At 60.2% G+C, this 12,077-nt stretch overlaps 1 protein-coding gene across 14 annotated transcripts in view; it reads left to right on the top strand.

Annotated features, from left to right (window-relative positions):
* The window catches only part of KIFC3 (kinesin family member C3), a 66,652-nt gene extending 55,516 nt beyond the window's left edge, over positions 1-11,136 (top strand). For 9 of the 14 annotated variants that reach the window (XR_003796414.1, XR_003796415.1, XR_003796413.1 and 6 more), the window contains 14 exons: positions 240-413; positions 928-1,075; positions 1,158-1,288; positions 2,463-2,574; positions 3,857-4,038; positions 5,107-5,211; positions 7,302-7,432; positions 7,904-8,027; positions 8,272-8,401; positions 8,508-8,737; positions 9,125-9,259; positions 9,712-10,202; positions 10,303-10,331; positions 10,530-11,136. Coding sequence is in view for 5 of the 14 variants with exons in the window: in XM_029240977.1 (XP_029096810.1) it covers positions 240-413; positions 928-1,075; positions 1,158-1,288; positions 2,463-2,574; positions 3,857-4,038; positions 5,107-5,211; positions 7,302-7,432; positions 7,904-8,027; positions 8,272-8,401; positions 8,508-8,737; positions 9,125-9,259; positions 9,712-9,820; positions 10,303-10,307 (1,716 nt within the window). In the remaining 9 variants the exon portion in view is untranslated. The remainder of the gene's footprint in view (positions 1-239; positions 414-927; positions 1,076-1,157; positions 1,289-2,462; positions 2,575-3,856; positions 4,039-5,106; positions 5,212-7,301; positions 7,433-7,903; positions 8,028-8,271; positions 8,402-8,507; positions 8,738-9,124; positions 9,260-9,711; positions 10,203-10,302; positions 10,332-10,529) is intronic. The other 5 variants (XM_029240977.1, XM_029240989.1, XM_029241002.1 and 2 more) reach the window with 1 other exon arrangement.
* The last annotated feature ends 941 nt before the right edge of the window (positions 11,137-12,077 follow it).

Consider the following 12,077-nt stretch of genomic DNA (forward strand, 5'->3'; position numbering starts at 1 on the left):
TTGCCCTTCTTGTCTTTTCTGGGCCCAGTCGTGGGCCACAGCTGGGCTCCTAGTGGACTCATTAAGATGAGAAGATTCCAGGAGGCCCTTGCAGCTTTCTGGAAAGCCCAGACCTCGGGGCTCCTCTAGTTTATTCTGCAGGCCGCTGGTGACATGTTCCTGAGGGGCCCCCCAGGGTCCCAGGGTAAGGTCAAGGCACCCACGCACCTCCATGCACCCACCCCTCCCTCCCCTCACAGTATGTCATGAAGACGGTGGAGGTGGAGTCGTCCAAGACCAAGCAGGCCCTCAGTGAGTCCCAGGCCCGGAACCAGCACCTGCAGGAGCAGGTGGCCATGCAGAGGCAGGTGCTGAAGGAGATGGAGCAGCAGCTGCAGAGCTCGCATCAGCTGACTGCACAGCTCCGGGCGCAGGTGCGCACGTCTATCGGGGCAGCATGTGCACGCCGGGCCCCAACGCCAGAGACCGGCCTTTGGCACAGTGCAGCGGCTGAGCACTTGGGGTTCGACAGACCTGGGTTTCAGTCCTTCCTCTCCCCACTGGCCGTGTGACCAAGGGCAGGTTTCTGTTTCCTCATCTGTAAAATGATCTGATCACAGAACGCACCTCCCAGTGGGGCTTGACCTATTCACAAGATTCGCTCAGGGCCCGGCACACAGGCTCTTGGAAGGGTGCTCTAGTCGGTATCATAACAAATGCTTTCCCCTGCTCTCCTGGGACCTGTGGCTTGTGACCTGTGTTATGTGCCGGGACCCAGGTTGGTGCTGGGCTGATGCCGGGAAGTTGCTGCACGGAGCTCCCAGCCCTTTCAGGGAGAGAGACGGCCACCCTACCCCACCTGTGTGTGTGTTCACGTGTGCAAGGCGTGAGGGGTGGGCTTCTTTCTCTGCATGGCGCACGGCACTAAGCTTCTGGCCCTGGCTGCAGATCACCATGTACGAGTCGGAGCTGGAGCGGGCACACGGGCAGATGCTGGAGGAGATGCAGTCCCTGGAGGAGGACAAGAACCGGGCCATCGAGGAGGCCTTTGCCAGAGCCCAGGTGGAGATGAAGGCTGTGCACGAGAACCTGGCAGGTGAGCCGTGCAGCTGGGCCCTAGCCTGCCCCACGCCACAGCCCTTCACCCCGTCTGCCTCTCACCCCTTGTGTCTCCATAGGTGTCCGGACCAACCTGCTGACGTTGCAGCCAGCACTTCGGACCCTGACCAACGACTACAATGGGCTCAAGCGTCAGGTGCGCGGCTTCCCGCTGCTGCTGCAGGAGGCTCTCAAGAGTGTCAAGGCCGAGGTGAGTGCAGGCCATGGCGGGGCGGGGCTGGGAGAGGCCTTGGAGCCCCTGGGCAGATGCAGCAGCCACCTAGCGTGCCCTTCCCAAACTCAAAGCCGCCAGATGGCAGCTCCTGTCCCACACACGCACTGCTGTCCCCAGACCATTTGAAAAACAGTCTGGTCAAGAGCAGGTATTTGGGTGTAAACCAAACATGTCACATATATCTTTATATCTCACATGTGCTATGCATATCTTTATATCTCAGACATGCTACACGTATCCTTAGATCTGTTAGGTTTAATTTAATTTTTTAAGCTGTACTTGTGCAGTATGAGAATAGCCAGTGTCTCTTAAGTGCCTCCTACGTGCTGAGCCTTTTATAGCCGTCGGCTCCTTGAATCTGTATGACAGCTCTGCAGGGTAGAGAGACATGTATTTTGGGAATCAAAAATAGTTCTCCTTTAAAAAATTATGTCAATAATACATGGACACGTTGAAAGTACCCACCTCCCAGAAGGGCATTCAGATGAAAAGGAAAGGCTTCTCTCTGCCACCCAGCCTGCTCCCCAAAGGAGGCCTGTCTCCCAGCATTTCCCCCAAAGGGTGTTCTGAGCATGCTGAAAACTGTTGACATATATGTACATGGACACGCACTTCCCTTTCACCCAATAAAGGGGAGCAGGTGTATGTGTGGCTTGCATCTTGTTTCTTTTCCTTATGAAATGTAACTTGGAGATCTTTACCTACCAGCTCCTACAAGTCCACGAGTTAGATGTTGTTATCCCCATTTTACAGATGAGAAGATTGAGGCTTGAATACATTGAGCCAGTTGCTTCTGGTCCCCCAGGTCCTCAGGGTAGAGCTGGGATTTGGGTCCAGCTGAATCATGTAGTCAAGTGCTGGTGCTGTGGAGTGATTGCTGAGTCCCCGCTCTTTACTCATCTGCAGGGCAACCTTGAGATTGGCTTAGCCTCTCTAGGGCTCAGTTTCTTCCTCTGTAAAATGGGCCTGTTCGCAGTACCTACCCAGAGGGGTTATTGGGAAGATGTGACGTGTGACAGCCCATGTCAGGTACTTAGTCCAGGGCAGGAGGCAGTGAGCAGACTGTTGGGGGGAGGGGGAGAGGGCAAGCAGCCGGGCAAGCAAGGCAGGTGGAGCTGGGCCCCTGATGGTGCTGCGCACCCCCCACTAGATCGGCCAGGCCATCGACGAGGTCAACAGCAACAACCAGGAGCTGCTGCGCAAGTACCGCCGGGAGCTGCAGCTGCGCAAGAAGTGCCACAATGAGCTCGTGCGGCTGAAAGGTGACCGCTGGGCGGGCTGGGGGGTGCCTAGCGGAGGGAGCCCTGACCTGCCTCGGAAGTGAGCCTGTCCTTCCCCATGGCCCCCAGCACCACTCCCTGGAGCTGTGCCCTGTCATCGAGGAGCTATTGTAATTCCCTCTTTGTAGATAAGGAAACCGAGGCACAGAGACGTCACAGGGAATTTGCTCAAAACTGCATGGCTAGTGAATGGTCCACCTTGGATCTGTTCAACTCTGAAACCTTTGCCCAATGCCTGTGGCAGGCTACCAGGTGGCGGAGGGGTAGGGTATTGAAGCATCGGGTGGTGGGTGGCTAGAATGCCACTTATTCTGATCTAGGGCCTGGTCAAGCTTGAGACACCACCCATTCACGGCACAAAGGTCTAGGGAGCACCTGCTCTGTGCCAAGTGCCGTTCCAGACAATGAGGATGTGGCTTTGGGCGCCACAGAACCTGTCCCTGCCTTCATGGTGGTTACTTCAGCAGGGGGCGAGCAGACAGTGATCATTAATCACTCAGAAAACCCCATCACTACCCCTTTACCCAGGCTGGGGAAGGGCTCTGAGAGCTCCTGGGTATCTGACAGTTGAGGGTGTCGAGGGGGCTTCCCGTAGGAGATAAAACCAGGGCTGAGACCTGGATTATGAGGTGGAGTGGACAGGTGAAGGGAAGGTGGGGCCGTGCTAGATGTGATGGGGAGTTTTCTCTTCATTCCAGGAACTCTGGGATCCCACCCAAAGGCTTGAAGCAAGGGGGTGGCACGATCATATCTGTGCGTCAGACACCCCTGGGGCTGCCCTGTTGCCTGTGCCCATCTCCTGCCTGGTCCTTTCTGCCCATCTGATTCCCAAGCCCTGTCCTGGCATTCACTGTGCCCTTCTAGAGTGATAGAATAAGCCCCTTGGCTTGCTGGGATCCAAGCCCCTCATTGTGTACGTGAGGAAACTGAAGTCCAGGTGTATAAAGAGTTGTCCATTTTGGTATCCCACCCAAACTGGGTGCAGTGTCTGAGCCCCACCACTGCCCTTTCCTCCATGTCCCCAAGGTGAGGCTCCTACTGTCAACTGGTTTGCTCAGCAAGAAAATGTATTGATACGTTAATTCATACTATAGCGTGAGTGACTGATCCAATCTTTGTGGGCCACCTTGCCCTTGGGGGCCTTACTTAGAAGGCAGGGGGCTCTTGAGCCACTAGCCTGCTCCAGATGCCAACGGACACCAGCGTGGAGGCAGTCTGGTCTTGACCTGGTCTGTACCCTTCTCTCTTCCGCCACCCAATCCAGGGAACATCCGGGTGATCGCCCGTGTCCGGCCAGTCACCAAAGAGGATGGGGAAGGACCTGAGGCGACCAATGCTGTGACCTTTGATCCCGACGACGACTCCATCATTCACTTGCTGCACAAAGGAAAGCCCGTCTCCTTTGAGCTGGACAAAGTCTTCTCCCCGAAAGCCTCACAGCAGGACGTGAGTGTGGCCCTTCGGGGAGAGGGACAGAGAACAGTGGAGGGAGGGGGAGACAGACTCACCTCACCTGTAGAGGGAGAGATGTTGGGAGCTGGACAAAAATAAGTATAAGGGAGGGCAGACAGGATGGAGAAGCCCAGTGCCCCACGGTCCCTCTCTTTTCACCTCTGCAGGAGAGAAGAGGGTGGGAAGGTAAACTGGGAGCTTTGGAAGCCTCTGCTAAGAAGGGCAGATCCATACATAGCCTAGGGCACCCACGTGGCCCCACCCATCCTCACAGCCACACCCACTCTCAGGCTCATCCCACCCATGTGACCCCTCCTACCCTCACAGCCACACCCACTCACATGGCCTCTCCCACTCACATGGTTCCTCTCCCATACTCAGCCACATGCACTCTCACAGCCCCTCCCAGTCATGTGGCCCCGCCCACCCACAGGACCCTGGCTTGCATGGAGGCAGGCCCCTCCAGCCAGGAGCACCTCCTCTATCAGTCCCATGGGTCTTCCTAGGGACTCCCATGCTGCCGCCCAGGCCTCAGGGAGGAGCCCTCAGCCTGTGCGAGCCACGTGTTCTCAGCATCCACTCTTCCCTCTTCTCTGCCAGGGCCAACCTGGGAGGCCTGTTTTGCCTGTGCCCTCCGGTCCCCATGCTGGGCTTTATCTTTGCCCCCGTCCTTTGTTGCTGGCTGGCAGGCAGGCAGGCCAGCCGGCCCGTGGAGGTGCCAGGCACATGCTTTCTCGGCCTTCGTTTGCTGACCCACCTTGAGAGGGGGATAAGCTGGGGGAGGGCTCCTGAGTTCCTGGGCTGGGCGGCCCCTTCCTCAGGTGCTGGTGGGCAGTAATTACTGCCCTGACTTCCCTTCAGTCTTTCGGCAATGAGGTTGTCCACTAACGCCTAGTGTAAGTGACTTATTAGTCACAGATTCCTCCACAGTGAGCTGGTTGCCCACGATAACAGGTGCCGTTATTAGGAGAGGGGAGCAGTCAGGGGGAGGTGGCTGGTGGGGGCCCCTGGACCCAGCAGCCTTGGCAGCCCTTCACCTTCCATCCCACGTCCCCTCTGCAGGTGTTCCAGGAGGTGCAGGCCCTGATCACCTCCTGCATCGACGGCTTCAACGTCTGCATCTTTGCCTATGGCCAGACGGGTGCTGGCAAGACATACACGATGGAGGTGGGTACCTGCTGGATGGGGCAGGGATCCAGAGTGAAGACCAACCCCTTGCTGCCATTGATGGGGGCTCCCCTCGTTGGTCTCGAGGTTCTGCGTGGGGTGTGTTTTGCCTCACTTGGTCTTCATAACCACCTTGGAGCAGAGCCCATAGTTATCCATGTTAGCCCCGAGGCACCAGGCCTGCGGAGGGGGCGCCTTGCCCAAGCACACCTGCATGGTCCCGGTAGGTATGGGGGAGGGGAGGGTGTGCTGACAACAACCTCTGGCCTCAGACGGGTCTCGGCCTGGGCCCAGAGTCCAGGGAAGATTGCTGTGACGTCTCTCAGGATTGGCTTTCATTTCACCCACACACATTTATTGGGCTCCTGTTGTAGGGCTGCCATGCTGGGCCCTGGGAGTGTCAGGATGAATGAGGGGGGGTATCTTGGCCCTCAAGGAGATACCTGGGCAGTGGGAGAGACTGGCCAGTGAAGAGACTGGCCAGACTTCTTGTGGGGCGCCTAGCTCTTTTTTTTAATATTTATTTATTTGGTCCTGTCAGGTCTTAGTTGCAGCAGGTGGGCTCCTTAGTCGTGGCACGTGTGCTCCTTAGTTGCGGCTCGCCAGCTCCTTAATTGTGGCGTGTGAAAAAGTTGTGATGTGCGTGTGGGATCTATTTCCCTGACCAGGGATCGAACCCGGGCCCCCTGCACTGGGAGCGTGGAGTCTTAGCCACTGCGCCACCAGGGAAGTCCTGGGTGCCCAGCTCTTAGCTGCAGCTCCCAGGGCCTCATCTCCCTGCCTGTGCCATGCCCCCCTCTATGGGATGTGGCTGGGAGTGGGGGCGTTGAGAGGAGGAAGAAACTTGACTGTAGATAAGAATGGAGCCATTTCCCTGGCTCTTAAGGGGGGTATTGTGGGATTCTCCAGGTAGGGGAGGGTGCTGGTCTCCTGTTGTCCCAACAATGGGCGCGAGAGGGCCCTGCTGGCCCAGGCTGTTAGGCACCTTTGGGAAGGCTGTCATGGTGGTCCTTTCTCCCCCAATCTGGACCTTCTTTTCCCTCGGTTCTGGGATTGGCAAGACTGGTTAGTAGGGGGCAGGCCAAGCGAGATGGGGAGGTGAAGGGCAAGGGGTGTGTGCAGCACCTTCTAGGCTCCCAGCTCCGTCCTGGGTGCTTAGAGTTGACCACCAGGGGCCTCCATCCTCCAACCCATCCCTGCTGAGCCCCACTGTGCATTAGGCACCGTGCCTGGGGCACAGCCGTGGCCAGGGTGCCTGACCCCACGGAGCCAGCCCACCAGTGGGGAGACAGCAGTGCACACGGCAAATCAGGATGTGTCCTGTCAGGTGCTAGGGAGGAAACTTCGGCCAGGTATGAGGAACCAACAGTGAGGGAGGGATCGGGCATTTGGAGGGAGAGGAAGCCTCCCTGAGAAGGTGACTTTGGTGCACCTAAGCCAGTCACGGAGAGGAGAATGGGGAAGAGCACTCCGGGCAGAGGGAACAGCAGGGCTGGGACCACGAGTCTGGAGCGTGCTGGGGAGGATACTGAGGCCCGGCAAGGAGGCCCCGGTGGCAGAAGTGAAGTGAGGGTGGGAGGTGCCATGATAAGGGAGGCCCAGGTGAGGACTCCAGATTTCTTTCTAGAAAGGCCAGCCAGCCCATCCGGCCCCAGTTCACTTGCCAGCTCTGCCTGTGCCTCCCCTGCATCACCCACAGAGCCTGGCTCATGGCCTACCTGACAATAAGCCCCTCATTGTCGTACATTCATACGTGTCATACAATCATACATTCCCGGTGCCCCCTCCCAGGTGGCCCACCAGGGCCAGGTATCCATCAGCAGCCCCTGTGTGCAGGCCCAATCCTGGCAGGGTGGGGCCGTTTTAAAGGTGGGGAAACTGAGGCCCAAGGAGGTGAAGTTGCTTGTAGCTGGTGGAGGGCGTTTTTGGGGGCAGACCGGCATGCAGGTGGGGAGCTTCAGTCAGGGAGGCTGGCCTGTGAGGGGTAGCCAGAGCAGGTGGGGGCCACAGATACCATGTGAGCATCTGCACGGGCCAGCCCACGTGGTGGGGGGAGGCCTGGCTCACCGGGGCCTTGATTTTGCCTGCAGGGGACCCTCGAGAACCCAGGCATCAACCAGCGGGCCCTGCAGCTGCTCTTCTCCGAGGTGCAGGAGAAGGCGTCTGACTGGGAGTACACCATCACCGTCAGCGCGGCCGAGATCTACAACGAGGTCCTCAGGTGAGGAGCCCTCAGGCAGAAGGCCCTCGAGTGGGAGCCCCTCAGGTGGGAGCCCTTAGGTGGGAGCTGAATGTATGTCCTGACTCAGCCCAGGGGATTCACTGGTCCCAGGCCCCTCTCCCGCGCTAGCAGGCAGGAGGAGGAGGGCTGTCTGAGCCCACCCGGGATACCCAGACAAAGGCACTCCTTTTCCCCTTGAAGTGTCCTCACCCTACCTGCAGGCTGCACCAGGTGGTGAAGAGTGAGAGTGGGGTCTTGGGAGGACCTGCCCACAGGGGCTCAGTGCATTGTGGGGGCAGGAGTAGCAGCACCCCAGGACTTTGGGGGAACGTTCCATCTCTGCCCTTCAGCAGACTGAGCGCAGAGCCCCATGGTCCAGGAAGGCTTCCAGAAGTGTGATGGCTGGGGGTGGGTGCAGTGCAAGCAGAGGGCAGACTGCGAGGAGGGAGTGACCGTCCTTCCTGCTCTCAGGGACCTGCTGGGGCAGGAGCCCCAGGAGAAACTGGAGATCCGCCTGTGTCCTGACGGCAGCGGGCAGCTGTACGTGCCAGGGCTGACGGAGTTCCAGGTGCAGAGCGTGGAGGACATCAACAAGGTGTGGGGCTGCGGGGGCCGGGGGTGGGGAAAGGCTGGGGAGACCCTGCCCACAGCAGAGCTGCCCCGGAGGACAGAATGGGGGTCGGATGCAGGTTCTGCCAGGTCCCCAGGCCTCTCTGAGCCTGTTTCCTCCCCTGGACGAGGCAAAGGGTGCCGCCCCCTCACAGGGGTACTCGAGGACGGTTGATCCTGAAGACCCCACTCCAAACCCCGTGCCTCACTCTGCCCTCCCCGGGCCCCAGGTGTTCGAGTTCGGCCACACCAACCGCACCACGGAGTTCACCAACCTGAACGAGCACAGCTCGCGCTCGCATGCCCTGCTCATTGTGACGGTGCACGGCGTGGACGGCAGCACCGGTCTCCGCACCACGGGTGAGTGAGGGCCCCAGCCACCTGGCCTGAGCCACCCCCGTCCCCCCCGCCCCACCCCCCGGCCTTTCCCGGGGCAGCCTTGACCTGCCCAGCACCCTCCCCGCAGGGAAGCTGAACCTGGTGGACTTGGCCGGCTCAGAGCGCGTGGGCAAGTCGGGGGCTGAGGGCAGCCGCCTGCGGGAGGCACAGCACATCAACAAGTCACTGTCGGCCCTGGGGGACGTCATTGCTGCCCTGCGTTCCCGCCAGGGCCACGTGCCCTTCCGCAACTCCAAGCTCACCTACCTGCTGCAGGACTCGCTCAGCGGGGACAGCAAGACCCTCATGGTGGTGCAGGTGAGGGCCCCAGGCGGGTCGGATGGCGTGACCATTAGCGTGTAGGGGCTTAACCAGCTCCAAGAACAGGGACCCCCCCCCACCTTCCCCTGCGGCCCAGGTACCCTCCCAGGCTGTGCAGGGAAGAGCCTCCTGTCATCAGCCGCTCCGAAGTCAGTGACACGTGGCTCCCGTCCCCCGCAGCCTCCCCACAGACCTGGCCACGTGCACCGTGTGCCTGGCAAGTTCCTCCGTTTCTGCCACCTTGGTTGCCCTCCTGCCCTCCCTCTCAGTCTTGTCTAGGGAGCCTTCTAGAGTCCCCTGGTTGTGGGCTCCCTTTGGTGCTCCTTCCAGTTCTGCGAGGGCAGCTGGCCAGCTGGGTGGGGAGTGAGCTCTCGTGTCCCCTAGGTGTCCCCCGTGGAGAAGAACACCAGTGAGACGCTCTATTCCCTCAAGTTTGCTGAGAGGGTGCGCTCCGTGGAGCTAGGCCCCGGGTCCCGCAGGGCAGAGCTCGTGTCCTGGTCCAGCCAGGAGCATCTAGAGGTACGGGGACCACCACAGGCCTGCCTCAGGCCAGTACTGGGTCATAGACATCCCGGTCATGGGCAGGAGGGAGGGTTTGGAGGGGAGGACAGTGTGGAATGGTGGAGGAGGGGAAGATACCAGAGGGGGGGGGAGCCAGAACTTGAACCCAAACCCAGTAGCCTCTTTAGTCCGAGTGTTCTTTCCCGGCCTCAGAGGTACCTGTGGGGGTCATCAGCTGGTCGGAGGTGGGGCGGGGGCGGGTGCAGGCTGGCACACAGGCGCTCAGTAGTAACTAGCTCACTTCTTTACGGATGCTGTCTCACCCCCTCACCCCCCGTGGTTATTGTGCCATCATCATGTCCATCTTGCAGATGAGGGAACGGTTTCAGGTGGCTGGGGAGGGGAAACGTGTGGGGTAGGGGCAGACCCAGGGCAGCAGGCCCCGCCCACCTGCCCTTCTCTGCCCACAGTGGGAGCCAGCTTGCCAGACGCCACAGCCCTCAGCACGAGCCCACTCGGCCCCTGGCTCTGGGACCACTAGCCGCCCAGGGTCCATCAGGAGGAAGCTGCAGCCCTCGGGTGAGTCTTTAGGGAGTGGGCCAGGCTGCCCTTATCTGAATGGGCTTTTTCTTTTCTTTCCTTTTTTTTTAAGTTTATAAAACTTCTCCAGAACCTGTTTCACAACCTTCCCTGGCCCTGGGAAGTAGCCAGGGCACATAGTGCTGGGTCCAGCCCTCCGGGCTCCCAGCAGGGCTGCTGACATGAGGCCCAGGACACAATCCTCTGATCCTCTGAGGCTGGGCTGGTTGGGCTCATGCATGATACACCGTCCAAGGCAGGCCTTGGCTCCCGGAGGGTAGAAAGGACAAGGCTCACCTGTCCCAGATGAGGAGTGAGCCAGGCCACAGGACTAGAATACGGGGCTCCAGCCTCCAGCTTGGCCCACTCACAGAAGGGCCTGGTGAGTGTTTGAGTCTAAAGGGAGAGGGGGGCAGCAGGGTCCCGGGGGGTTCTGGCCCAAGGCGGGCCCACCGGTGAGATACCTGTTGCTTTGATTTCAGCCTGACGGCTGGGGCTGCAAAGTCTCCAGGTGAGTGTCGGGCCCGCAGCCCAGGGCTGCCCGCCCAGCCGCCTGGCCGCCTCGGGTTGCAGGGCTGTGCCGGGAAGCTGGCTGCTCAGGGCGGGGTCTGGGGTCCGCTGCCTGCTGCCTGTGTGCTTCTGCAGCTCCCTCCTGCTCTGGGACAGAGGCTGACAATCCTGGTGCTGACGAACCCTCCCCCTCCTGCAGGGAAGTCGAGGCCGTTGCCTGTGTGATGGACCTGCCCACTCTGCCAGACGAGGGACCGGGTCCTGACGCCTGCCTGGCCTGTTCCTGCTGCAGCGCCTGGAGCCCACAAGGCAGAGGCCAGAGTGGAGGCTCCTCGTTCGCCCGTCTCCCCTCAGAGATAAGAAACACGCTCAGAAGGAAATGGTGTCTCGGCTGTGGCTCTGGGCGCAGGTGGCATGGGCTGGCCCAGCCCTCCCCAGCCTGCAGGGCCCCTCCCTAGTGGGTGGGCTGAGGAGCCCCCAGAAGGCACAGGAACAGTGGGAACTGGGCGGTTGGTGGGCAGCCCTGCCCCACTCTTCCCTGGCTCCCAGGGAGGAGAGTGTCTCACTGGGCGTGTATATAGTGTTCCTAGGTGTACACAGGAGCACGGCCCTTGCCGCCGCGGGCCGGGCTGTATTTATGGCCGGCAGGAGGCCAGTGGGTGGGGATCTTGCTGCTCCCCCTCATGTGCCTGGCACCAGGCTATCGCCTTGCCCACTGGCCTCTTGACATTTTCCTCCCTCTGAAATCCTATTTAAGAACTTTTGGAAGCTTAGCCATTTTTACTTATTAAAATAACCTTTTTACACAAGCATTGTCTGGAAGAGTTGGTCTCGTGAACCCCTGGCCAGGTCGCAGGGGGCAAGCAGGGCACTGGCACGTGCCATTGGCTCCCCACTGCTGGCTGGTCACCAAGTCAGGATCATGTTTTTCTGAACATTCCTGACTAGGAGGGGCCACCTCCCCCCACCCTTATCATGACTGTGACCCATCCAACAGTGCTGTCACCTCCATCTTATAGATGGGAAACTCAAGCTCTCCAAAGGCTTGCCAAAAACCCAGCCGGAGTGGGCCCCACTCCACCGCCTGCCCTGGCCTTGCCCCCTTAAGTGAACTGGCCACAGGTAAGTGCTGCACCCCTCCTCCCTCTGCCGACAGCACCCCACCCACCAGGGCAGCGCCACCCCCGCTGCTCCCCACCACGGGGGTTGTGCTGGCCTGCACCCGGTCCCAACCTTGGGAAAACATGGGCAGGGCTCAGTGAGGCCCTCCCACCAAACTGGGGTGGAACCTGCCTCAGGAGCGTAAGGGACGACCACTGGGTCAGGGGAGCGGTTCCGGCCAGCCAGCACTGGGGGCTCCTGCAGGGAGTGAAAGCTGTTTGGAGGATGGGGCAGCTGCCCTTCCGGTCCTATCCCTGGAGGCCTCCTGGAGGGATGGGGGAGGGTGGTGGGCCCTGGGTCAGCCTAGTGGTGGCCATGCCTGCAAGGCTGGGGTCCTGGCCCCCTGCAGTGTACACCTGCTGGCCCTGGAGGCATCCACGGGACGGTGGGAGTGTGGCTGAGACAAGAGGGGATGAGGTGATAAGCCCACTCCTCACCTGTTTCTCCTAGCCGTGAAAGGGGGAGTTGCTGGGTCCCTCTTCTCCCCAGAACAAGTCTGAACTTACCCCTTCCCGCCGGCCCATCGCTCTGCTGCCCCCTGCTGGCCACGCTGCCTGGTGCACCGCCTCTGGGTCTTGGAGGAGTG

The sequence above is a fragment of the Monodon monoceros genome, unplaced genomic scaffold, assembly GCF_005190385.1.
Source record: "Monodon monoceros isolate NGI ecotype Baffin Bay Population unplaced genomic scaffold, NGI_Narwhal_1 Super_Scaffold_10, whole genome shotgun sequence".
In the NCBI taxonomy this organism is placed as follows: Eukaryota; Metazoa; Chordata; class Mammalia; order Artiodactyla; family Monodontidae; genus Monodon; species Monodon monoceros.